This window comes from Sceloporus occidentalis, unplaced genomic scaffold, assembly GCF_023333645.1.
Source record: "Sceloporus occidentalis isolate IW3139 unplaced genomic scaffold, rSceOcc1.0.p SCAF_3, whole genome shotgun sequence".
NCBI lineage: Eukaryota > Metazoa > Chordata > Lepidosauria > Squamata > Phrynosomatidae > Sceloporus > Sceloporus occidentalis.
The window spans coordinates 219,656,561-219,683,789 of NW_028316983.1; the positions used below are offsets into that span (position 1 = coordinate 219,656,561).

Genomic DNA, 27,229 nt, shown 5'->3' on the forward strand with positions numbered 1-27,229 from the left:
CCTTGTGGTCTTGAGTGAATGGCTACAGTACAGGCATTTAACCACTGCACCACCAGGGCTCCAAATACAGTTGGTCTTTCTTATACACAGAATTTTTATACACGGATTCAAGCATCCATGATTTGAAAATGTTCAAAAAAAGTATAAATTTCAAATATCAAACCTTGATTTTCCAATTTTTATAAGGAACACAATTTTGCTTTGTCATTGAGCATCCATGGATTTTGTTATTCACGGAGGATCTTGGAACCAAACCCCAGCATCTAACAAGGGTCCACTGTATGCAAAATGTTATGCAAATCTCTATCGTCTTTGTTGTCTTGTTTTGGTGACTTGCTGCCACTTTTTAAGCAGTGTATATATGAGGTCACTTTATATTAAACTTAAAGGCAACCAGTGTGATGTAGTGATTTGAGTGTTGGATTATGACTTTGGAGACCAGGGGTCGAATCCCTACTCAGCCAGGGAAACCCACTGGCTGACCTTGGGCAAGTCACACTCTCTCAGTCTCTGAGGAAGGCAGGGGCAACCCCCCTCTGAACAAATCTTGCCAAGAAAACCCCATGATAGGTTCATCTTAGGGTTGCCATAAGATGGAAATAACAACAATGAACCAAGACATGTCCCGTTGATTTGGCAGAGTTTTGTTGCTCCATAAATCTTCATGGAACTGGGCTGCATGAGTCCTTACAAGCTATACTGACCCTGGTCAGCCATGCTTCCCATAGACATGAAGGCAGCACTACCCATGCAGAAGTATCTCCCTTCAGGCTTATACCAATCACATATTGGCTCTTTTAGTAGGTTGGTACAGGTGCTGTGGGAGCCAACATGGTGTAGTGGTTTGAATGTTGGACTCAGCCGTGAAACCCACTGGGTGTCCTGGGGCATGTCACATGCTCTCAGCCTCAGGCAGAGGCAATGTCAAACCTCCTCTGAACAAATATTGCCAAGAAAAACCCATGACAGGTTTGCCTTAGGGTTGCCATAAGTCAGAAACTACTTGAAGGTACACAGCAACAACAACAACAGGTGTCATCTTGCAAATAGGGTTAGCCTCTTGTGTTCCCACCCTATGCATAAAGATAATTAAGTCTAATAAGAAAGAGAGTGAGAAAGTTGCTGGTGACAGAATTTTTTCCTCATACTCAGTTTCTTCCTTAGATTGACCTATTTTATAAGATTTTTGCAGGAACTATTGAGTTTGATTGACGTTCAAAGTATTGCAAATGCTAGATATCATTTATTTTTATTAGAAGCATTTTCCTCATGGATTTTAGAATTAAATAATCTCCTGTTTAAATGTTAAAAGACAACTATTGTGTTTTATGCCCAAAATTTACACAAAACGAATAGTGTAATACTCAGATGACTCCAAAAATATAATGACTTTATTTTTTTTGCCCTTTACCTTCTTTATGGCAGCAACTTCTAATCAATTAGATGACTCCTTAAAGCCCTTTTTAGTTGACAAAATCCCCATCTCTGATTGGTCAAATAATACACGTTTCTCAAATTACATTTTCAAGTTCATTAAAATAAGTACTTGTAAAAATTGCCTTAAGATGCCACAAGATACCCTTCAACTATCTAAAAGCAAAGGATAAATTATATTGTTGTAGCCCTTCAAATGAGGATTCGGGGAGTTACTTTTCCAAGCTGTGCAAAAGAAATATATTTTTCTTCCCTTATCACCATCAAAAGTGTTTTTATTATATATACATCAATTCAGATTCAATCAGTTAATTAAGCAATTAAAACTAATATGATGTATCAACTAAGCGTTTATAGATAGATACTGTAGATAGATAGATAGATAGATAGATAGATAGATAGATAGAGCAGGAGCCCAACTTTTTTTCTCCCCCACTTTATATGTATTTCTGTGTGGGCTTTTTGTGTTCAGAGTAAACATTTTCTCTGTTTTCTGCTCTTAGGGAGCTTAGTCTAGCATTAGAAAATCAGCTTTAGGAGAAATTTCAAAGGTGGCAGAGGCTATGAAAGGGAGCCAGTTTCCTGAGACCACCTTGTAGGTGGCGTCTTTCATTAATGCAGCAAGGAACTGTCAAGAATAGCTACTGTTCTTTCTTTCCTTGATGAGCAATCATGAGCATATGTTATTATGTTTTATCGCTTGATATGGTGCATAAATGGTGGACTAGGATGAATTACCTGGTGCCAATTCCACTCATCTGTTACTGGAGCTGATATGTCATGTAGATTGCAGTGCCAGCCTGCAGAGACCTTGATTTTTCTAGTGGAAAATGAAAATTTGCGGATAGCTGGCTTTCGTTTCCTTGGGCGTAATTCCAGGCCGTTGGATGATCCTGTCACTAAGACATTTCTTAGGTTTATGGGTGGAACTCTTCTTCATTAGGACTGGCTGGAGCAGATCAGTTCACCTCCCTTACGTGTCAACAGCAACAGCAGTACATTTTGCACTAAATACGCAAATGTGGCATGTTTTACATGGATGGAATGGGGGGAGTTAGAAGCTCGGACAATCAACCAATTAAACAATTTTCATCTTTCTTATCTATTTCCAGAATCTACCCACAATCTCTCTTGATTTTGTCCCTCTGATGTCAGCAAAACAGTCCACCCTACACACACACACACACACACACACACACACACACACACACTTTAATAAGGAGCTAATTTATGTGATTTCATTTAGGAAGAAACACTGCAGCCCCGAGGGATTCAGATTATTTCCCCCTCTCACAGATGGGATTTCCATCATTGCTATCCTGCCCTGGTCACAGTACCTGCTCAGCATTTGGGGTGACCACTGCTATGCCACCACTAAAGCAGGGTGGTATGCAGATATGCTGTAATTTTATTTATTTATTTATTTATTTATTTATTTATTTATTTAGGTATTCTGTGATTGAATAGAGTTACAAAGCATGCTATCTCACCAGAGTGGGGAAGAATGTGACCCAGATGACCCATATTCCTCCAGACTGGCTGGCATCCTGTCAGTGGCATATGCAGAGATACATTTCCCTTACACCTGTGTATGCTCTTTTTTAAAGTTCTGTGGCAGTTGGTTTTTGCTTCCTCCCTCTGCAGCACCAAACTCCTCAGACTTATCCCCTCTTCCCTTCAAGGGGAAGAGACAGGATCAGATAAGCATCTGGCTATGTCTGTGTAACCAGAAACAAAATGATGATAGCGGTGGTCAGATCTCGGGAGAATCCTGGTGAATCTCATCAGTGCTGTACCATTTCAGATATGTCTATAGGGGCAAAGCTAGATGCTTCTTTGATCTTACCACTCTCCATGAGGTACAGAATAGCCACAGGGGCTATTGGTAAATCCACATGGGGTGGTTTATGGCTCCACCTAGCACGGATATGTAAGCAAAACTACTAGGCTATGGTGAGCCATACAAGATGCAGGGGATAACTCTTGACTGGAAATTTTAAGGTCCCTGTGCTCCCCTATCATGGTTCTTTTGTCTTTATATTTGGATGTCAAGTTGTGCAGTGCTGTGCTGTCCAGATTTCTCTTCCTCCTCCACCTCCCATCCCACAGACGTTCCCAAGGAGATGCACAACAAATAGAAGCATTTAAAACAACACATAAATCTGTGTTTTCTATCCCACCCTTTATCATGAGATGAGACAGGGTGACATACAATTAAAAATTAAAATGATATAACTGGTTTAAAACTATACCACAAGAGAATTATTTAAACAGAATAAAAACATATTAAATATACTACCGTAGGCCTTTCAGATCCGCGGGGATTCGGTTCCAGGACCCTGTGCAGATATGAAAAAAACATGGATGATTATGCCTTACATTAGAATCATAGAATCATAGAGTTGGAAGAAACCACAAGGGCCATCCAGTCCAACCCCCTGACATGCAGGAAATCTAAATTAAAGCATCCCCGACAGATGGCCATCCAGCCTCTGTTTAAAAACCTCTAAGCAAGGAGATTCCACTACACTCCAAGGGAGTTTGTTCCACTGTCAAACAGCCCTTACTGTCAGGAAGTTCCTCCTAATATTGAGGTGGGATCTCTTTTCCTGCAGTTTGCATCCATTGCTCCATGTCCTGTTCTCTGGAGCAGCATAAAACAAGCTTGCTCCCTCCTCAATATGACATCCCTTCAAGTATTTAAACAGGGCTATCATATAACATCTTAACCTTCTCTTCTCCAGGCTAAACATCCCCAGCTCCCTAAGTTGTTCCTCATAGGGCATGGTTTCCAGACCCTTCACCATTTTAGTCGCCCTCTTTTGGACATGCTCCAGTTTCTCATGACTGTGACATAAATGTTCATGCTTCAGCGTGCCTGCTTTCACATTGCTGTCTTTTTATAATAATAGGTGTGACAACCTGTGGTTGATTGAATTTGTGGATCCAGAGCATGCAAATCAAGAGGGCAACCTATAAGCTTAAAAAAGCAGAAATGGCTAATGATTTAAAACCATGTCCATGTTCACTTACAAGTAATCCCAAAGGATTTAATAAAAAGCCACGTTTTAACCTGGCACCAAAAAGACATCCATATTGGTGCCAATCAGGCCTCCAAGGAAAAGGCCTTGCCCATAACTGGAGAACCATAGCAGAGAAAGCCCTCTCCCATGTCCCTGCATGATATATTGTTCCCACAAATGGGACATGGAGCAAGGTCCCACCATCAGATCTTCAAGTATATATAGGGCAGGCATATGTAGGAACCAGTGCTCAGGAACCAATACCATATTTGTGCCCAATGGCTAAAACTGTTGGTTTCTTTCTTGGAAATCTTAAGACTGACAGCAATGGTTCACAGACCAACACTGGTCCACCGCTTTGAGTAGCACTGAAGTAGAAGACAGATCTATAAAGCTAAATCCATAACCATAGTACTGGCATTATTATTTAAATCTTGTCTGGATTTCATTTCACTTGAGAGAGAACTTTTATTGAGGGGCAATGCTTTCATTCCCCCCCCCCCCGCCCTGTAGCTACACTGCACAATCCTGTAAGATAGTTCCGATTTGACATCGATCTCCCGCAGTCAAAGTGCAACACTAAAAAAACACCACCATGCTGGCTCATAGTAATGACTATATGACTTTAAATAACTTGGGATAGAAAATGCATTATGATCAATTAGGTGAGAATGTGCAGAGAGTTTGCAGCAATATTCTGAAAAAAAATGTGGGAAGGTTCTAGTTCTCTTTCATTCTTTCTAAGTCTTGTAGAACAAACCAATCTGGGCAGTAGTGAGGCAGCGAGAGATTGGGTGCTGATGCTAGGATTTGTTCTTGTGTTTAGCTTTTGCTGACATGTTTTGTGGCTTTCAGGTGAAATGCATAATGGTGGAATTCCAGGCATCCATTACGACTTCTATATTTACTAGCCAAGGTTTGCTCCTGTTGTTGAATAGTTTTCATTTACCTCTGTAACCAATCCACAAGACTGTAAATTAAGCATCCTGGTCATCTTGTAAATGCTTTTGTAAAAGCATACACAAAAAGCAGGACATGTGGTTCCCAAATGAATAGCCAATGAAGACATATGCTGGATAAAAGAGTGAGAAAACCCTTCTGGCTACCACTGTTACTTATAATCATTTAGTTGTTCTCCTAGGCAAGACTGCAGGATAAGCAGAGATAATGTGTGTGCAAATTTTAATTGCTTTTGCTACAGTGTTTATTTATACAGGAAATGCAGAAACTGGAGATCTCTTTTGTAGAAAAGATGAAGAAAAACCTACTAAAAGGAATTTCTGTAGCCAGGCCACTGATTTTGGATTTATATAAATCACTTTCACATTTACCTTGAGTGAAAAAAGGGGAAAAAACAAACCTTTCACATGTATAGAAAATATATTGGATTAATTTTGAATGGGTCTCTTGAAAAAGAATTTGCCAGTAGACTGTGCTCTTCCTACTAATGTTTCATGTTACTCAGCAGCCAGGCAAAACATACAGTATGAATTCTTGGAAAATGTGTGAGGCATACATCCACACCTTAAAGCCCAATGGAGAGCATAACATTAATTTTCCTTCTTAATGTTTATTATTGAACCTAGATTGATTGCATGCCTGATAAAAAAAGATATGTGTTAACTTGAGAACATGAATGAGCTGCTCTTTTGGAAACTACTTTTCTCTAAAGAGAGTAGGCTTTAGAAACATTTCTTTTAACAATTACGACACTGAGAATGCAGAGGCCATATCAGTAGGGAATTCTGGATGTTGTAGTCCACAAAGGTAACTTTGTAACTTCTGAAAGAGAGTTTTCAATAAAGGCTGATGAGCTGACTTACCTATTACATGTAGCAGACTAGTCAACCTAGCAGCAAAAAAGGGTGTTTCTTGTTCCCCCTTCCAAAGAATCCAAAGCATCCAAAGAAAAGGGGCAGACAGAGTACCAGGGGAATGAGAACACAGCAAATACAAGTGCTACACTGCTTTTACCATATCCCAGCTTCTCTCTCCTCCTCTCGTTTTCCCCTTTTGTCCTCAGCATGATGTTTTGGTTGCTGCAAACTGAATTCAAAGTGCAGAAACAGTTTGCGTTCAATTAACTGAGCAGGGAAACGGGGAGAGGAGTTGAGCGTCTTGACCTTCCAGTAGGCAGTGACAAAAGCAAACTGCCACAGCCTCCCTTAACTTTTGTGTTCCTTCTCAATAATTTTTGCAGTCTTGATCACACTGATGTTGCTTGGCCACACATATCCTGATTTTTCATCTGGAGGGTATGCCACACATTTGATGACTGAAAGAAAATTTCATTGTGTCCTCAGAATTCTTATTTGGAAAGGCAATGCTCTCCTTTAGCCACTTATCCTCTCATCTACATAGTTGTTAGGAAAGTTGCTTCGTCTGGAGCCTGGGAGCAGCCATTAAGAAGCTACCCATAGATAGGTGTGTCACAAGGGAGGACAAGACAGCTGCTTCAGGCTATCGATATGTGTGACATTACAGTCAGCAGTGTTGGAAATGGGTCAAATTTGATCCATTGGCTCACAAATGAAATACGCAGCCCCCAATGAAATGAACAGCTATTGTTGATGAATTAGGGCAGTACTTCTCAAATAGTGGGGCGCGCCCCCCAGGGGGGGTGCATGGCTCCATAAAGGGGGGCACGAGGCTCCGTAAAGGGGGGCTCGTTTGACCTCGGCAAATATAGACAAATGATACTATTTACAGTCACGCGGGGGGCACGAAATGTTTTCTTCTTCCTAGTGGGGGCATGACAGAAAATAATTGAGAAGCACTGAATTAGGGTAACCCTGTCTCCTGCATTACACATGTGGACAACTTTTAGGAAATTTAGTTCTTCTTTTGATAACATTTTCCCTCCTTTTTTGGCAATGACCAGAGCACTTTCTAGTGCATAGTGTCCTTGTCTTAATTATCAGGCAGCCAATATGGACCAGGTGCCAAAATGTCTCAAGCCAGTTCTGTCTTCATAACTGTGTGGATTTTTTTTTATTATCACCAGGCATTACAGCTGAAATCTTAGTAGTGACTTCATTCAATGAACTCCATCAAAGAGCTCAAGAAGTCCAGGGAAAGATTGTTGTTTACAACCAACGTTATACTAACTACGGAGAAACAGTGTTGTACCGAAGTCAAGGAGCAGTGGAAGCTGCAAAAGTGGGAGCGAAGGCAGCTCTGGTCAAGTCCATCGCTCCATTTTCTATTAATAGGTAAGAGCTTGTTATTTGGTGTGAATAGCTCTTCACCTCTCTTTCACTTAGATGTACAGCATGATATGAAGCTTTTTTCTTCCCAATAAAGAAGGGGCATCTTTATTGGAAGCACTTACTCTCTCTTGTCTTGTCTTATCTTATCTTATCTTATCTTATCTTATCTTATCTTATCTTATCTTATCTTATCTTATCCTCCTGTTTTCTTCTACCAGAAAGTCAAGTAAGATCTTGGTCAGGTAAACATGCTAGCAAAGCCTATTCCTCTGCCACTATAATGCTTGCCAAGAAAACCCTATGATAGGTTCACCTTAGGGTGACAATCAATCAATCAATCAATCAATCAATCAATCAAAACTTAGAGACACACAACAACAACATACTTAATGCCAGTGTTTGGGGAGTGGTGAAGGCTGCTTCTTTGTCCTCCTTCCTCCCTGTTTATGTTCCTGGGCCTAGCACTGTGCCCTCCACCTGCTACTGACTGTGAGCATAGGGTTACCCTGATGCATTCTTGTGCCCCCTTGCCCAGTGTCAGACTGTTCCTTCTTCCTGAAGTTCATGAGAGCATCCAGAATGTCCCCAAATGCACCTCCACATTTATCCAGGAGCCTGGTGCTGCACCTGAGAAGCTCTAGTTCATGTTGCACAGCTGAAGCAAGGAGAGTTGTACAAGGATGTAATAGATACCTCCTTCCAAAATGCCCTCAAAAGTACATAAATTGCTGTGACCAGGGATTATGTTGGTGTGAGCCACTCACAGGTTTCTAGCTCTTACCTCACATGATGCTTTTTTGCTGGAGAGCACTTCAGTAGTGATGCAAGAAATTCTTGTTTATATGTTTGATCTGTAGAATGATACTTTTCTGTGTATTGCTTTGCCTTTCATTGCCCTTTCTGACTCATAAAGAAAGCCAGGGGATTAAGGGAGAGTGGCTGACTGAGTAAAGGGAGTTGTCATTGCTTTTATACAACAAGCCAAGGTTCCAGTGTCCCTTAAGGAGGCAGTCATTCTGTTGACAGGCAAAAACAATTTTTATTCCAACAGACTTTTAGCAAATGAGAAAAAAAGAGTTCTTAAAAATATGCTGTTTTGCTTTTTAACCACTTTCATCTTTTCTGTTTATTAAATTTATGTTTTAAATTCTTTTTAATATTATACATAGTTTAGTTATATTATAATGAATCTGTTGCAGGTTTTCATCAGTCCATTTCTGAGAGGGGGGGGAAGCAGGTTATAAATAATAATGGTGATCATGATGGGGCTATATTTCTTTGTTTATATTAATTTTAAACAAAAGATGGCTTATGCATGTTTTCCAGGCTTTGCTTCCAGGTATTCAGAATGACTCCAGAACTCCTGGTATTCAGGGAAAAAATAGTTTCTTTCAAATGTAAATCACAGATTTTATATATTAATTTATTAAAATGATTTCCAGGCTACCTTTGGCCCGTGGAATCCTTCCAACACCACCTACAAGATTTTTTAAAAAGTACAAAAACAATAATATAATGGAGTGGAATTGAATAAAAGGAGCAGTAATTTGATTAAAATCAAGTAACTCCAAAATTAAAAGTCTTTAAAAAATACTAGGGCCTCCCAAGATTTCTTAGGGACCTGCAACTTACCTGCTTCTGAAAGGAGCTTAAAAACAAACAAACAATTATCAGGTTTTTAAAGTATAAATACAAAGCAAGAGGGGAAAAAAAGAGAAAAAGAAGGGACGTACATAGGATATGAACATGGGCTAGGCATATATATTAATATAAGCAGTGTCCCGATGTCACAAACTACATGGAATGAAAGAATGTAGAAGATATGGTAGATCGTAAAGTTCTCTCTCTCTCTCTCTCTCTCTCTCTCTCTCTCTGTGTGTGTGTGTGTGTGTGCGTGTGCATGCTAGAGGTGACAGCAAAGACAAAAGCAAGAGGAAAGTAGAATAGTACTCAATAGCACTTAGTAAAGAAAATGAATTGGCAATTGCTTGTTGACAGAAAAAAGTCATTCATTTGGCAGAAAGACTGAGATAAAGAGGCGGATGGTCTGATCTTTTGGAGCAGTTCAAAATATAGGTCCCTCTCTTCCAGAATATGGATGTCACCTGTCATATGGCCAGGAGCATCAATGGGGTGTGTGTTGGGGCGGGGGTTCAGACTGCACCAGGTGACACCCTAAGGGGGGGTGACACCACTACTTCTGCCTTTTGGCAGAAACAAGCTGTGGTGGTCACCTATGTCACTTTAAAAGGGTGTGAATGGTGTGGGACTCAATGAGAAGAGAAAGGAGAGGCCCAGTTTTTTTAAAAAAAAGCAATTTTAAATTTTAAATTTTTATTTTTAAAAAAAATTAAAATATTTTATTTTAATTTTTTATTTTTTAAAAAATCACATCTTACTAAGATTTCACTTTAACCACATGAAACTATGTACATGTAACTACATTTAGGCTGTGCATATGATATTGTAATTCAAAAGTATAATTTTAATTTTGCTAGTTGTGTATGTCCCAACTATTACCATTACAATCAGCGATACACAGGATTTACAATTTATGAGTAACTTTAGAACAAAAAAACATGATTAAGGATTCTATATGGTGTGATATGGGAGGAGGTCAGTGGACACTGTGTTTGACACTATGGAAATTATCACACAGGGTAAGGAGGAATCGCTCCTATCCCTACCCCATCCTGAAGTTGTCCTTATCATGTCCATGCTTATTTTGTCCTTCTCCCATCACTGGCACCCATCATTGTATTAATGGGAGTTTCCGTTAATACAAAGTGATGGGGCCATGCTACTTGAGTGACAGGAGAACGACGGAATGAGTGTGACATTGTCTGAAAAAGTTATTGCAATCATGCAATGAGGATGACTTCAGGACGGGATAATGACAGACATTGTCTGTAAATCTTAGCATGATTGCACCATAGGGGGTAAGGACGGGAGCATTCTGTCCTTTTCCTGTGTGATAATCTCCTGTGAGTTACTGCACCGGATGACTCCAACCGTGACACCACTGCATACAGCTGAACTCATGTACAAGAGGACCACAAAGGCTGATCTTGAAAAAGGAATGTTGTAGAGTCAGGTTAGCCCTCCACATTCATGAGTTCCACTTTCAAGAATTTGTTTATTCACAAATTTTAAGCTGCTGCTCAAGTAGCTTGATCTTCTTGCCCCATATCTCTGTCTCCCATGCTATTTAACATTTAACATTTACATGAAACCGCTGGGAGAGGTCATCCGGAGACATGGGGCGCGGGGTTATCAGTACGCTGATGACACCCAAATTATTTTCTCTATGTCTCCGACTGATGCAGTGACTGGGGATGGCGTCTCTCCTCTCGTGGCCTGTCTTGAGTCAGTAATGGGCTGGATGAGGGAAAACCGACTCAAGCTGAATCCAGAGAAAACGGAGGTACTAGTGATAGGTTCCCCTGGTCCAGGAATGGCGGTGGTTCCACCTGTCCTGAACGGGGTCACGCTCCCTGTGAAGGACTCCGTGCGCAGTCTGGGGGTGCTTCTGGATTCGTCGCTTCACCTGACTGCTCAGGTGAATGCGACGGTCAGGAGCACATGTTATCAGCTTCGGCTGATTCGCCAGCTGCGCCCATACCTGGCCCAGAGGGACCTTGAAACGATCGTACATGCTCTGGTAACCTCAAGATTGGATTTTTGCAATGTACTCTACATGGGGCAACCCTTATACCAATCTCGGAAGCTACAATTGGTGCAGAATACGGCAGCCCGGCTGGTCACTGGTGCTCCCAGGACCAGCCATATAACACCGATTTTAAAAGATCTTCACTGGCTGCCTATTCGCTTCCGAGCTCAATATAAGGCGTTGGTAATTACCTATAAAGCCCTAAATGGCTTGGGTCCAGGATACCTGAAGGACCGCCTCTCCCCATATATTCCGTCCCGCACCCTCAGAACATCTGGGCAGCAACTCCTGAAGGTGCCAGGGGCTAGGCTTTCTTCCGTCACTAAGCGGACGTTCTCCATCGCCGCCCCGGCCCTCTGGAATACGCTGCCCGCTGAGCTCCGCTCGACTACCTCCCTGGCCCAATTCAAGAAGGATTTAAAGACCTTCTTATTTCATCAAGCATTCCCCCCATGAACATCTTTTAGGGCCTCCCTCCTCTTCCGTGGCCATGAGGAAGGGCTAACTGGGGTTTGTTTTTTTCATTGCTTTTATTGTTTTTTGATGCACTGTCCGCGCGCGATTTGTTGTTTTATGTATTTTTCATTGTTGTAAACCGCCCTGATCTATGGAAGGCTGCGGTATATAAATAAAACTTTTATTTATTTATTATTATTATTCTCCTCCTGCTGCTAAAACTGTCAGCCAGCAGCTGGGGGGGGGGGAGGTAGATCAGCAGGGAGGATTTTGAGAATGAGGCTGAGGGGTCATGGTGGCAAGCTAGGAAAGGATAGTATGAGCTGGGACTTATGGTGGGAAAAGCATCTGTAGTATTCATGTTGGTTGGAGCTTACGATATGTATTCACGATATACTCCATGTGAATGTGGAGAGCTGACTGTTTAAGTGTGAAGACCAACACAGTCTATCTTTTTCTTCTCACTTTCAGGATCTATTGTCATTGCTGTCCCTTTTGGCACTCAAATTTGATATCTTTTGAAAAAAATATAAGAACAGACTATAGCAATAAAAGGTAATGGTAAAGCTTTCCTCTTTGACAAGGTTGTCAAATCATGTCTGACTAGGGAGCAGTGCTCATTGCTGTTACTAAGCCAAAGAGCCAGTGTTGTCAAAGATGACTCTGATCATGTGGCCAACATGTCTGCAAAGAACACTGTTACCTTCCCACCAAAGTGGTACCTGTTTATCTCCTTGCATTTTTACATGCTTTTAAACTGCTAGGCTGGCAGAAGCTGGGACTAGTGATGGAAGCTCTCTTCATCATGTGGCACTTGGCAATAAGAAGAGTCCATATGCTCACAGTATATTTATTTATTGACTAAAACAAGGCTAGAGAATTTGTGTCTCTCCAGATATTGTTGAAGTGCAGGTTCCACCAGCTGTAACCATTATCACAAAAGATGGTGGAAGTTTTTGCAACCTAATGCTATCTGGGGTGTCACATGTTGTCCACCCTGAACTAAAACAAGGATTGTACAAAACCTCAGATAAGGAGCTGTATTTAACATTACTCACTCTTTTTTGGATTTCTTTTAAAATTTCTCACATTTCACCTAAAGGGGAACACACACACCCAGTATGAATTTCATTTTAAATAACATGCTGGTGCTAAATGAAACAAAAACACAGTGTTTTGGTTTTATGTTCTTTTAATTCTTCCAAGCTTTGGTACTGAGATCAGTATTTGACCATTGTACAGAAATTGTGTAGCCAATCATGTGGCCAAGAGTTCAAGCAGAAGGCAATGCTGATATCAAAGCATGGTGATTTGAACCTTTGGAGAACATAGGAAGAGAATATTGTATTTTGAAAAGTGTGTTTCTGCTAACTATGTATGGTGTGAAAGCTGAAAGGAAGAAAATCAATTCATTTGAAATGTGGTCCTGATGGAGTGTTCTACGGATACTGTGGACTGCAAAAAATAGAAATAAACAAAGCAAGACTGAAATCTCCTTGGAAGCCATGATGACTAAACTGAGACTGTTTTACTTGAGCCATATCATGAGATGATGTGATTGAGTAGAAAAAACTCTGTGTACGTGTGTGCACATGTTTGTGCCTTCAAGTTGTCTGTCAACTTTTCTCAACTAAATACTCAAATGAAGTTTTAAGTTACTGTAATGCTAAAAATTTGGAAACTGGAAGAAAATGCACTGTTGTGTGAATGGATGAATGGGTTCTTTTGGTGTGTGTGTGCGTGCGCCTTCAAGTTGCCTTTTGATTTATGGTGACCCTATGAACTTAATAGGGTTTTCTTAGGCAAGGGATACTCAGAGGTGAGTTCCTTCTTTTGAAATATAGCCTATAGCACCTGGTATTTGTTGTCAGTTTCCCATCCAAATACTAACTAGGCTGACCCTCCTTAGCTTTCAAGATCGGATGGGATCTGGTGCCTTTATGGTATCTAAGCTCAATGGGAAAGACTATAATGCTTGATAAAGTTGAAGCCTTTATTAATCTTGTGTATTATTATTATTATTATTATTATTATTAATATTATTATTATTATATCCTGCCTTTCTCCCAACATAGGGACTCAAAGCAGCTAACAGCAAATTTAAAAACAATACAATTTAAAAATAATACAAAATTTAAAAAGTATAAATATACAATTTAAAAAACAATTAAAAAATTAAAAAATTAAAACAGTTATGAATTAAAATGTAACATGTTAAAAATACAAACCTTAAGATTCAAAATGTACAACATTTAAATCCCAGCCCTTATCCGCTTGAAAAGGCCTGACAGCATAACAATATCTTTACCTGCCGCTGAAAGGGTAGCAGGGATGGAGTCCCCTCAGCCTCTGTAGGGAGAGAGATCCAAAGCTTGGGAGCAGCCACTGAGAAGGACTTCTCTCTTGTTCCCACCAAACACACCTGAGAGGGTGGTGGGACAGAGAGAAGGACCTCTCCAGATGTTGTAGTGGCCTGAGAGTTAGACTATGATTCTGGAGACCAGGGTTTGATTTCCTGCTCAGCCATGAAATCCATTGGATGACCTTGGGCAAGTTACATACTCTCAGCTTCAGGAGAAGGCAGTAGTATTGCCATAAGTTGGAAATGACTTGAAGGCACACAACAACAACAACAACAACAACAACTGAAGGTGAGAGGAAGAGGATGGTGGATTGACTCAAGCAAGAAAGACACAGCCCTGAGTTTTCAAGAACTGAGCAGGGCTGTTGATGGCTGGTGCTTTTGGAGGTTTACCATTCATTGGATCATCATAGTCACGGCTGACATGGTGGCAATTAACAACAGCAAGGAAGCAAATCAGTGCTATTCTGGATCACCAAAGTCTTCTCTAAGCCAGTATTCTGTTCCCCAGTGATCAGCCAGGTGCCTTGAGGAAGGCCACAACCATCCCACTCCTGTTCCTCAGTAACTGGTGTGTGGAATTATAATTTCAGTGGTAATATAATGCCATCATGATTACTAGCCATCTGTTCTCCAAAAATCTGATTTTGAAGGCAAGCCATCCAAGAGAGTTAGTATGATGTAGTGGTTTGAGTATTGGACGATTCTAGAGACCATGATTTAAATGCCCACTCAACCATGGAAACCCACTGGATGATCCTGGGCAAGTCACACTTTCTCAGCCTCAGAGGAAGGCAAATCTTGCCAAGAAAACCTTGTGATAGGTTCACCATAAGTCGAAAACTGAAGCCACACAACAACAAGAGCTTCCAAGATGGTGGTCATCAATATATTCTGTAGTAGCAAATTCCATCATTTCCTGTCGATCTAATGAGTTTACAATATTGATTACTTTGTGTCATTGCATGGGGAATTATATTGCTGCTGTGGCAATGTACCGTCTTCCCACCATAATGTGGAAATTATTTCTGTTTGGAAGTGAAGTGGAGGCATTACATTTTGTATCTTCCTAACATACTCAGTGCCTATTCCACATAAAGAATGGCCTAAAGATGACAATGACCTTGATCCATGCTACAGTAGGCAAAGAAAACCAGAAAGTCCATTTTTGGAGGCAGCATCATGACAACTGTAAGATGTGCTTCATCCCTTTCACTGTGACAGAAAGCAAAGGAATTATAACATATGAAGAAATTGAACAGCTGCTTATTTTCACTCCTCAACATATGAAAATTGAATCGTGGCATTTCAGAAATAAGTTCTATCTAACATTTATGATATGCAATACTAGAAAAAGCACCAGACTTCTTCTTTTTTTAGACAGCATGTCTGCAGTTCTGGCTATTAAAACAGGCTTAGCTTCAAATTGTTGGTCTTGATTATTGGCAATCAGGGGAGCCAAAAAACAAAAGATGGTGAGCAGTAAGGATACGTTAGACTTCGCTAAAACTGTTGTAACACCCCTGCCCCACATCCTTGCTCCAGTCCCAAACCCCCAGCGACTGAAGAAAAACTGAGATTAAGTGGATTTGAAGAGATGATTTGGGAAGGAAGTACCAAGTGATGAAAGCCACAATCTGATCTATATCACTAATCCTTTGTATTGCACATGATTTCCCAGTAACAAAGACCAAAAGTTCTGCTTGAATGAATATGGTAACCCTTTCTCTGATTTTTGTGTGTGAGAACAGCAGGGGCCAACTGAGTATACCGAGAACTGTCATGAAATACTCAAATGTTCACATCTTCTTCCTCAAAAATGGATTAATTGATTAAATAACACCAAATGAATGCAAGTGTAGTGCAATAGTTTGAGTGTTGGAGTGGGATCTTGAAGACCAGGTTCAAATCCCTGCTTGGTTGTGGAAACCCAGTAGGTGACCTTGAGCAAGTCACACTCTCTCAGCCTCAGAGGAATAGAAGGTCAAACTCCCTCTGAACAAATCTTGCTAAGAAAATGCTATGATAGGTTTGCCTTAGGATCACCATAAGTTAGAAATAACAAGGCACACAGCAACAATGAATGCAAATCAGAGTATGTGAAAATTACTATTTGAGTGACATTACCCAGACTTCTGTAGGCAGCATGCCCATGGCCAAAATAGCTGGAGAATTCTGGGAGTTATTGTCCAAAAACCTTTCCCAAACTCTGAAGCGAATTCAGTAGAACTTTCAGATTTATTATTTAAAAAAGAAATCCTTTAATGATCACCAATTAATAGACATTAATCTTCGTTTGCATTAGCCTCCCAGGCTGAGGCCAGCCATCAACACAGAACAATACACATGCAAATCACTCCTGCATTCCCAGGCTCACACAGTATATATACACCCAATTTTTCCAGGCAAAGCATTCTCTGAAGATGCCAGCCACAGATGCTGGTGAAATGTCAGAAAGAAACTCTGCTAGAACATGGCCACATAGCCCGAAAAACCCACAAAAAGCTATGGATGCCGGCCATGAAAGCCTTCGACTTTACATATAATATCATACATTCTGTGTTGAAATTCAACTCTTTTGTACCTAAAAGAAAATATAAAGGGAAAAAAAGAATAAACAAAACAGGACAGAATTAAAGAAATCATATCTAACAATTACATAAAAACATACATCCAATCACATTCAAAACTTCCTTATACCTTCCTTCTACTGATTCATATGTAGATTCTTTTCTAGCATACCCTTTTTTGTCAGACCAGATGTTTAACCTTCCTTTTAAATGTAACATATCCTTAATTTACAAATTGTTTACTTCCTTTCTTGAGCTTTTCTTTCTCCGTCATGAAAGGTTTTCTATTTATGACACATTCCTATTATAATTATTTTTACTTACACTTTTCTTATTCCGCCATCATACTTATATTAACTGTATTTTCCCATTTTTCCTTTAGATAGCTACAAACTCCCCCCCCCCCCCCAATTTTTCATTATAATCTGAATACTGAATATTTTCAGAATACTGAAAATAAAGAATGTGGATTGAGACTGGCCTGGCCAAAGCTGGCTCTTAAAGTGTGAGTGAGTGCTGCTGGCAGTATTTTTTTTTAATTAGTAAAAATTAGCAAGAGATGAAACAAATACCACATATGCATTTGTTGTGAAGCCATTGTCTCTTCTCTCAGTTGGACAGAAGGAGCTGAGTGTCCTCCTCAGATGCTATTTGAACTTTTCAGGATACCAAAAGATCATTTTAATATGAAAGATGTAAGTGCCTGTTATTTTGTCCTGTTCTCTTTGTGTGTGTGTGTGTTTTAAATAAAATGTGTCCTGGGTGACACACAGAGGCCTAATGTCACTGCTGCCACTCCACAGTGACAAAGCCATGTCTGCAAGTGACAAGAGGCAATGTCCCAGCCAGTGTAGATTTCCGGCCTTCAATACCTCCTTTTAACCCCCCGTTGTGCTTTTCCTTGTCTGTCCTACTTACAAACAGCACTGAGCGAGCTCAGCTGGACACGGAGCCTATTGTCAGTCAGCATCAGGAGGTATTGTCAGCTTGCATTGCCTGGCCTTTTTGAACATTTTTATTTTTGGAAGATTGATTGGAGGTGCTGATTCCACCTGATGACTTCATTGGATCCAGAAGCCTGCTGAGCCTGAGGAAGAAAAAGTTAACTACTGATTTCTAAATAATGATTTCTAGTGGAGTCTAACCTGTCATACTGGAAGCAGTAGGGAGGGGATACAAGCTAGGAAGGAGTTACTGCAGAAAAGCAAGGCAGAAGAAGGATGGATCACTCACTTTCCAAACTTACAGCTTTCTGAGCACTTCACTTTAATGCATAAGGACCATAGCTCTTTGCCCAGTAAGCACAGGGCTGCTTGCCTGGTTCTGAATAGCTTTGACTATTCTCTCTGATCTTTATAGAAATAATTTAACTGTTAGACATTAGGGATGGAAAGAATATTTGAAAATATGTTTTCAAATGGTTCAAAAAACATTAATTGAGTTTTGAGAAACCCGGACAAGAAAAATCCTGAACTGATGAGAATCTTTGCAATTTGGGACTTATTCTGTGCAACAGTCACATAGTTGTTTTGCATAGAAAATATCATTTTCTGCACAGAAGACAGCATTTTTATAAAATCATTCTTCACACTATTTTCCACAGAAACAAGATGAAAAAGCTGTGTGCCACACAACATATTGGGGGAAAAAATCTTCTCTATCTCTTCTTTAAAAAAAAATCTAAAATGTTAGTGCATCAGTGCATGAATGAAATGCCAGCTTTGCAGTACATTTATCCCTCCATAGCCACAGATTGTTTATCCACAGCTTGAACACACACACATGGGATGTCATTTTACTATGCCATTCTATTTAATGGCACTTGAGCATCCATGGGTTTTGGTATCCATGGGAGGTGCTGGAACCAAACCTCAGCAGATACCAAGGTCCCACTGTATAGTTCTAAGAAAAACTTAAATAGAAAAGAAAGGAGGAGGACATTTGCTCTCCAAACCATAGGACCAGTGCAGCATTCCATGCTCCTGCTTTGTTTTGCTTTTTTAAAGAAAACTTTGGCAGACTCTTAGTGCAAAATCAAGAAACAGCTACATAAAGTCCCCCAAAAGAACAGAATGAGTGAAAAACAGAGGTAACAATGGCAGAAGCGAAGAAGCTATACTGTGAAAATTCACATGTCTTTTGATCTGATTGGAAGTTCTTCATATTACCCTATTTGAGCCTGCTCAGGTTTGGAGGTCTTCAGGGGATGGCTTTCACCTGGTCTTGTTACTGGAAATTGTATGTTTGCCATGTTTGGTGAGGTTATGTTTGGTGATGACAAAGGTGATGGCCTTCTCAGAGGCTGCTCCCAGACTGTGGAATTCCCTCCCACTAGTCCCACACAATCCTAGGCTGCCTGCTCTATGCTCTCCCAACAAAAGAACATTTATTGTAGTTTTGAATATTGGTTCTGAAGAAGGTTCTCTTCATGAGGAGGAGATACTTTACTTTATCCTAACTGTTGTGTTTGAAAAACCTTAACACTTTAGGTCAGTGTTTTAGATTAGTGCTTTTTGGCAGGACAGTATAATTGTTTTTATTTTATTTTATTTTATTTTAAAATGATTTTTAGCTGTACATTGTTTTGATTTATGTTATGAACCACCTTGAGTGCTATACTGAGAGAAAGGTTGGATTGAAAATCAATCAATTATTAGAAATACTGTAATTTTATCAGTACATATTTAAATGTAAAATGTTTTATGAAGCCCAAAACAATCAAAAATATTTTTAAAAAACCAGTCAGTTATTCAGTCAATTAAATAGTGGATTGGCCACTACTGTGAGCCAAAATTCATTTAACCCCTCCTAGTATATAGATTTTCCCACAGCCTTTATGACATATTTAGCCTCCACTTTGGAGGGCTACAAATATCCATAGACTGATAATACCCATAAGCAACAACTTGGGCTGCCAAGCTTTCAAAAGCCTGGAGAGATGGTCACCTTTTCACCTTACACAACTCTATAATGACAGTAATATAAATCCAAGCCCAGCTGTGCTGTGTTCTTGGAAATTATGTTGCTAGACAATTCATAAGCAGGTGTTAGATGTTTCTAGAATTAGAGAGTGCTTTGTGTGGCTTTCCTCACACTGTTAGGACAGCTTCAGGTCTTGTGCTTATCTCCAAAACCCACTTCATTCTTCATGCATTAAAAGGCAAATGTTTGGAAACTCATGGTGGTTGTCTCAAGATCCTGCGAATTAGCTCCACTTTGGTGGTGTTGGTGGAGGAGGGTGTCTTGGTAGTTGCTAGCTGCAGTTGGAAAAACCAGGAGAAGGATTCTTCTGCTCATTTTGCTGTGGCTATTGCTATTTGCAATAGGAATCCACAGGAGAGATACATCTCAAGATGACTGTTTTATTGGCAGAAAAACTCTGTGTGGTCTTTAAAGGGCTTCTTCGTAGGGTTGCCATAATTCTCTACCACAAACTGGGACAAAATGTAGGACAAAATTTAGACCAAAATGCAAGACAATTGTAGGATAAAATTTAGACCAAAATGTAGGACATTTAAGAAAAATGGAGGACCTTAAATGTACTATATTTTGGGCTAAATTTTATCCTACAATTGTCCTGCATTTTGGTCTAAATTTTGTCCTACATTTTGTCCCGGTTTGTGATAGAGAATTATGGCAACCCTACTTCAAGGGACTATTTAGAATAAAACTCCAGAAATTTCTGAACCAAGAACTCTCAAACCCTATACTGGGCAAGTGCATGTGAATTCCATTGGATGCTCAGTTTCTATTTCTTTTATCTGAAATTGCAGCTGGAGGAGGAAGAGAAGTTATTTCTAGGTGTGTCATGCCCCAACTCTCATCGTCCTTGATCACTGGTCATACTGGCCAGAGCTCATGCTGAAAACATCTGGAGGGCATCAGATTGGAGGAAGGCTATTTTAGATGGTGAGGGAATATTTAGGGTCTCTGGGAAGGAAGGAGAAGGGGAAGAGGAGGAAGAAGAGGAAAAAGCAGCAACACCTATAACATTTGTACTGATAGAATTTTAATCTTTCTTCACCGATAATTGGAGTCCAAATCTTAGAACTCTGCTTTGGTTAGAACCAACCGACTGTATGCCACTAATCATGCAATGAAAGCAACCACCTTCAAACCTCCTCCTTTTGCTGACTGTCCAAGAAAAACTGTTCATCTAGTAAAGCTGGATCATTGCTAGAAACCATGTTATTTCCATATTAATTTGGCTGGAGCCAAATCTGGGAATAAAGCAATTTTGCAGTTGACTTTGCGAAGACTCCCATTTGGTTGTACTAGAACATCATCACAGTTTATAGGAAGTGATGCTTGTTAAAAAAAACTTTGGATCTCCTTGCTAAGCCATCCGCATTTTCTCCTAGGAGCAACATTTGGCATCAAACAGTCAAGATTTTAGAAGACTCCTGAATGATGCAGTCGTGGGCCAAGTGTAACAGAAACTTGGCCAAAAATAAACCTTGAAAACAAACATTGACTTAAAAATCAATAAACAGAATTTCAAATATTTAGCCTTTTAGAGATCTGGTGGTGTTGATCTATTTTGCCCAGTTTGAAGACAGAATGTAACTATTTAGACAAATTGGAAATACTAGGAATAAATTGGGAAGATACAAAAATAATCCCTTGCTGTGAGATTTAACGCAAGTGTACTTAGAAGTACAGCTTGTTGAATTCACTGGGGTTTACTAGCAAATGTGTTTGTACAGGACTGTAGACTAAATTATGTATTTCTGCTAGAAACTAGAGTTAAATGAGGGGCAGGATAGTTACATAAAGGTTTGGAATGTTGCATATTTACTCTAAATAGCAGATAAAGCAGCAGACAGTAGATTTAAGTTAAATTTTTGTTATCTTAGATCAGCCTGCCCAACTTGGTGACTTCCAGATATGTTGGACTCAACTTTCATCATCTTTGATCACTGGTCATGTTAGCTGGAACTCATGGTACTTATGGTCCAAAACATCTGGATGGCATCGGGTTAGAGGAAGCCTGCCTCAGAGTATCCATGAATGCTGGAAGGGCTAGTAGATTCTTGTGTGGTCAGTTTCACAATCCAAACCATAATGTTCCACAGCTGTAAATAGGTGCAATATTTTTCGAAAGGCAGAACATGTGGGGATTCCTATCAGCAACAGTGACTGTTGTCACGTTGAGTCAAATATTATTTACTATTTGTGGTTGTTCCCCTGAGAATGCTTAACACAATTTATGAATGCCTGAATTGACCTCTAAGTTCCCTATATTGTTTCCCACTCTGCCTATTTGGTTCCACTTGGGTCACTGCTCTTGGACGTACAATGCTTCTTCTAAAGGCGGGTATCTACTCCGTTGGGCATTTAGTGGCCATTAGATTAGGTGGTGCATCCAGACATCCGAGTAACCTGAATGGGCTTTTGTAACCCAGAGAAAACAGCAGTTATCCCTCTTCTGGATTTTGATTGAATATGCTGGAGATCTGGGAGGGAGATAGCTGCACTAAATGGCTGCTTCCCTCTCCCAGACACTAAACAGCAAGAGACATATACTTGTCCTTTGCAGCAGGCTCACAAGAGGTATTGTGCAAGGAACTACTGGATGGCTTTTTGCAAAACAGCTGCTAAAGAACATATGCACATGTACTCCTAAAATAAGCCTGTGTATGTCATCAACAAGATTCTGGCCAGGATTCTGTGAGAGGAATGTATTTTTTTTCCCCAAAGGAGACAAATGAAAGGAACTGTTTAGATAAGGAAGAACAGACTCTCACTAGAGACAATCCTGCAAGCTGGCTGGAGACTCAGTGAGAACGAATACCACAGTAGAAAACAGGACAGGAGAAAGGAGAAGCTTGGGTCTACACGGGGAAAGGGCATGCAACCTCCCCAAGGCATCATTTGAGCTTTTGAGTTCTGACTAGCAACAACAGTAGTAGCTGGGAAAGGATGACAGAGAAAGAAGAGAAGCTCCACCTCCTTTTCCAAGACTTAATCCCATAGTCATAGGAAGAGATAGAGGAGAAGCTCATGATTTGGTGGTTCAGTTTCCCAGGAGATAATCTCTTCTTAATTCAGAATGGACACTTGTGGTCAGCAGGAGCTCCTTTATTGCACATAGCTTCCACACTCAATGTCCTCTTGGAGAGAACATTGCCACTATCAGTTGAGTCATGTAGGGAAAGCTAGACAGGATCCAATAAGACTGTCTCACTGAGATAAATTGATGTAATGGATATACACACACCACAGCCATCAATGTATATGCCAGTGATTTTGAACAGCACCATGGGGCAGGAAGGAGAAGGAAAGAAATTCCCATCACACTAGTGGTTTGGTATTAGTGATATATTAGATTTAAGCTTCTATTTCCCACAAATGTGAGGAGTGAAGGGCGGAATGGTGCTCTATAGCCAGGAATGCCTAGGTATTCTGCAACTCCATCCCCCCTCTTGAATCTTATAAGGGGAGACATGGAGGAAGTGTATGTACGGATATTTTCCCTCTGCTCTGTGCAAGCCCAGCTGTTGGATTTGAGGGATCTGGGCCAGACAGTGATATAAAGAATACTCAACTAGGGTAACTGTAAGCACTTTGAGTAGACAGCTGGTGGCTATCTGTCTTTCCTAGATTTGTTGGTCTTCTTGTCTATTCAGACAAAATAGCATCTGTGTACAAAAGTGCTCTCCATCAAATTGGAGCATGAGTCATATAGTGACACATGGTTTATGTGGGGGTGAGCCCACCTCACTTCCATGATGTGCCTAAGCATACTTCTGATACTTCTGATTAAGTACACTACTGATTGATAATGCCCAGGATACTCAAGTATATAGGAGTATATACTTGAGTATCCTATACAATTGAGTATTCTGGGCATTATCAATCAGAAGTGTATGAAATGATCAAGCTCTAAATACCAATTGTTGTTGAGTCCTCCCAAGAATATTAAAGTCTCTCCTGTGCACACTTGTTTAGGTGTAAGCTGCAGTGAAGACATAAAGGGTATGTCTAAGTATACATTGTGGTTGTATGAGTCTCCATATTTAAGGATTAATAATAATATAAATTTTTTATTTATATTTTCCTGCCTCTCCCCACAGATCAAGGTGGGATTACAGCCAGTATCAAATCAATGACACATCATAATTACAATCATTTAAAATCAGCTCATAAAATAACATATCTAAAAAACACACGACTTACAAATACAATTTAAAAAACATCCTGAGGTAGATATATATTTGGGGTGATTTCCCTTATAAAGGGTCAGAGGGGTATGCTTTCTGGAAGAGATGGGTTTTCAGCGCCTTTTTAAAGGCGTCTAATAATAATAATAATAATAATAATAATAAATTTTATTTATATACCGCTTTTCCACAGATCAAAGCGGTGTACAGACAATTAAAACCATACAATTACAGAACTCTAAGCACAATCATTCGCCTTCAAGGGTAAGCAGGGAATTGATGGCAACAGGGTAGATAACTTCATTCTTCAGGGGGGAAGGCTTGACAAAAAAGAAGAGTTTTAAGCCTCTTTTTGAATGTTTCTAGGGGGGTTGTCAGACGGAGCTCCTCAGGTAGATCAGGTAGGTCTAGAGTGGAAGTGAGTCGAATCTCTTCTGGGAGATTATTCCAAAGCGTTGGGGCCATAGCTGTAAATGCTCTTTGGTGAGTGGCTATTAATCTCACTTTGGGATGTTCAAGTAGGAGCTTCCTAGTTGTTCTGAGAGTGCGGGGCGGATTGTGTAGGGAGAGACATTCCCTCAAGTAACTCGGGCCCAAGCCATTTAGGGCTTTAAAGGTGATAACCAACACTTTGTATTGGGCTCGGAAGCTAATTGGCAGCCAGTGTAAAGATTTTAATACGGGTGTAATATGGTCCGATCTAGGTGTCCCCGTGATCAATCTGGCTGCAGCGTTTTGAACTAACTGAGGCGGGTTATGTCCTTAGGACGTCCCATTTTGTAAAAGGGGCGTCTCTTCCAAGCGTCCCTACTCCTATTAGGGACAGAGTCCATAACAAATGGCGGCGGCCTTTCCACACGGCCGCCATATTGACGTAGCGGACGCTGTGCATCCATACGTTGCGCCCCGGAAGTGATGCCGCGAGTGTGCGACTAGCGCCTCATGACGTCTTTTCCGGGGCCCAGGAAGGAGTGCAATTTCCATGCTCCTTCCTCGGAGCGTCCGGGAGCCGCGCAGTTTGGCCGCTTCGGCTCCTGGACGCTGCAAGTGGCGGCGGTGGGAAACCGCCGCATTTCAGCGGTCTGTAACCCGCCTGAAGCTTCTGAACTTGGTACAAAGGTAGCCCGGTATACAGCGCATTACAGAAATCTAAACAAGAGGTTACCAATGCATGTACTACAGTTTCAAGGTCCTTTCGGTCCAGACAGGGGCGCAATTGGCTTATCAGCCGAAGCTGGTACCAAGCACTCCTGGTCATCGTATCCACCTGGGATGATATCTGTAGGGATGAATCCAGGAGTACTCCCAAACTGCGGACTTTGTCCTTTAGGGGAAGTGTGACCCCATCCAGGACTGGATGGCAAATCTCCCTGCCTGGGCCTGGGGTACCTCTGTTTTTTCTGGATTCAGCTTGAGTTTGTTTTCTCTCATCCAGCCCATTACTGACTTATTGAATTATAATGAATGGAGAAGGTAATATGCTTTCCTGAAATTACCTGCAAATTGGCAAAATTAATAAGCCTGCTTGCCAGTGTTGATCTCCCAACCTTAGACTAGGACCCGGAGCAATGGATACAAGCTACAGGAAAAGAGATTCCACCTCAATATTAGGAGGAACTTCCTGACAGTAAGGGCTGTTCAACAGTGGAACATACTCCCTCAGAGGGTAATGGAGTCTCCTTCCTTAGAGGACTTTAAACAGAGGCTGGATGGCCATCTGTCGGGGATGCTTTGATTGAGATTTGCTGCATGGCAGGGGGTTGGACTGGATGGCCCTTGCTGTCTCTTCCAACTCTATGATTCTGTGATTTATATCCCTTCTTTCTTCCATGTGGGACTAAAACCTTAAATACAGTTGCAGGGCCTCTCTCCTAATATGTCACCACTAGCCTGCTCATGGTTCCCTTGACATGGTAAAAATCTGATGCAGACTTGGGGAACACTTTTTCATATTTGTGGTTTTCTTGGTTCCTATCTTAGGTTGTAGAGACTCCTGCTATCATGCCCTGAATGGTTTGTCATCTATTTTCTGCTGTGTCTTGGGGTAGTAAGGGAGGGCAGTCATTATTAAATTTCTTTAGTTACAACCACTATTGTAACTTTATGCCAGTCTAGTGTGTGGCAAAATAGGATTAAGTCCAATTGGTCCTTGGGATGTTTTGGAGATTCAGCTTCCATAATTAGGACCTATTGGGTAAAGGTAATGGGTGTTGAAATCCAAAACACATGGAGTCTAACCTTTGATCTCAAACAATTTTCGACACTTCTATGCTATTGCTTACTGCTTCCCAGCCCTTAAGAATGTCAGTTTCCTAACAATGTAAAAGCTATCAAAATTTGACAGTGCTATAGCAACCTGGATTTTTGTCACTGTAGGAGGTTTAACTGTAATCCTGTCTTCACTTAGTCTATTCAATTCAATGATAAGATTGGGGGTTTAATCTTTTGATATAAAACAAAGATTGCAGTTCTATCCACAGTTAGGAGACATCCCCATTAAAAATAGTGAGCATTTAGAGCAAATGTAGCAAGGATCAAAGCCTGCAGCCCTTTTCCCTGTATGGCATTTTGTTTCTTGCATGATTCCTATGTGGTCTTTCAAAAAGTCTATCTGAATGAGAATTTCATACCATAAATTCCCAGTTAGACTGGTGAACTACAACATTCTGAAAGTCATTTATGATTCCTTGGGAAATCATTTTAACTCATAAGTTCAATGTGGCTCCTCTTTAGCAATTTATGTATTTAAAAACAAAACAACAACAACCCCTGTTAAATTTAAACTTATTTTTCATAAAACATGCATTTTCTTTGCTATTGCCCTAAATTTGCAAGTCATACACAAATTTCCCCCAAGGTGTTCAGTAATGTACACATTTTAACTGAAAATCTGTTTTTCGTGCATTTTTGATTTATTTTTTTTAGCTGAGAATGATAATACAAAATCTGTAGTTGTTCTAAAACCGAAGGATTTACTATTTATTTCTTACATTTATATCCCATTTTTCACCCAAGGAGCTCAGGCCAGAGTCTATGGCTTTCCTCCTATTTTTATTCTCACATAAAGCCTGAGAATTAGGTTGTAGTGAGAAAGAGGGCTGTTTGCAAGATCAGTCATTAAACCTCATGGATGAAAGGGGATTTGAACTTGGGCCTCTCTGATTCTAGCTTAACAGGGAAACCACTACAATATGTTGATTCTCTGATAACCTTGTTCCAAAGTACATTAGATGTGAGTGAGATGACAAATGTGGACAGAATAAAATGCTCAAGTATTCCTCTTTCTACACAGATGCATCCTAGTATTGCAGAAACTCATAGAAATCTTCCTGTTCGAAAAAT

The 27,229-nt window shown here is 40.4% G+C and overlaps 1 protein-coding gene across 2 annotated transcripts in view; it reads left to right on the forward strand.

Moving 5' to 3' along the window:
• Positions 1–27,229, forward strand: part of CPQ (carboxypeptidase Q) — a 243,225-nt gene that overhangs the window by 35,423 nt on the left and 180,573 nt on the right. Inside the window, exons 3-4 of one of the 2 annotated variants that reach the window (XM_089518924.1) lie at positions 7,462–7,669; positions 12,264–12,347. In XM_089518924.1, the coding sequence (XP_089375050.1) occupies positions 7,462–7,669; positions 12,264–12,347 (292 nt within the window). The remainder of the gene's footprint in view (positions 1–7,461; positions 7,670–12,263; positions 12,348–27,229) is intronic. The other variant, XM_089518925.1, reaches the window with a different exon arrangement.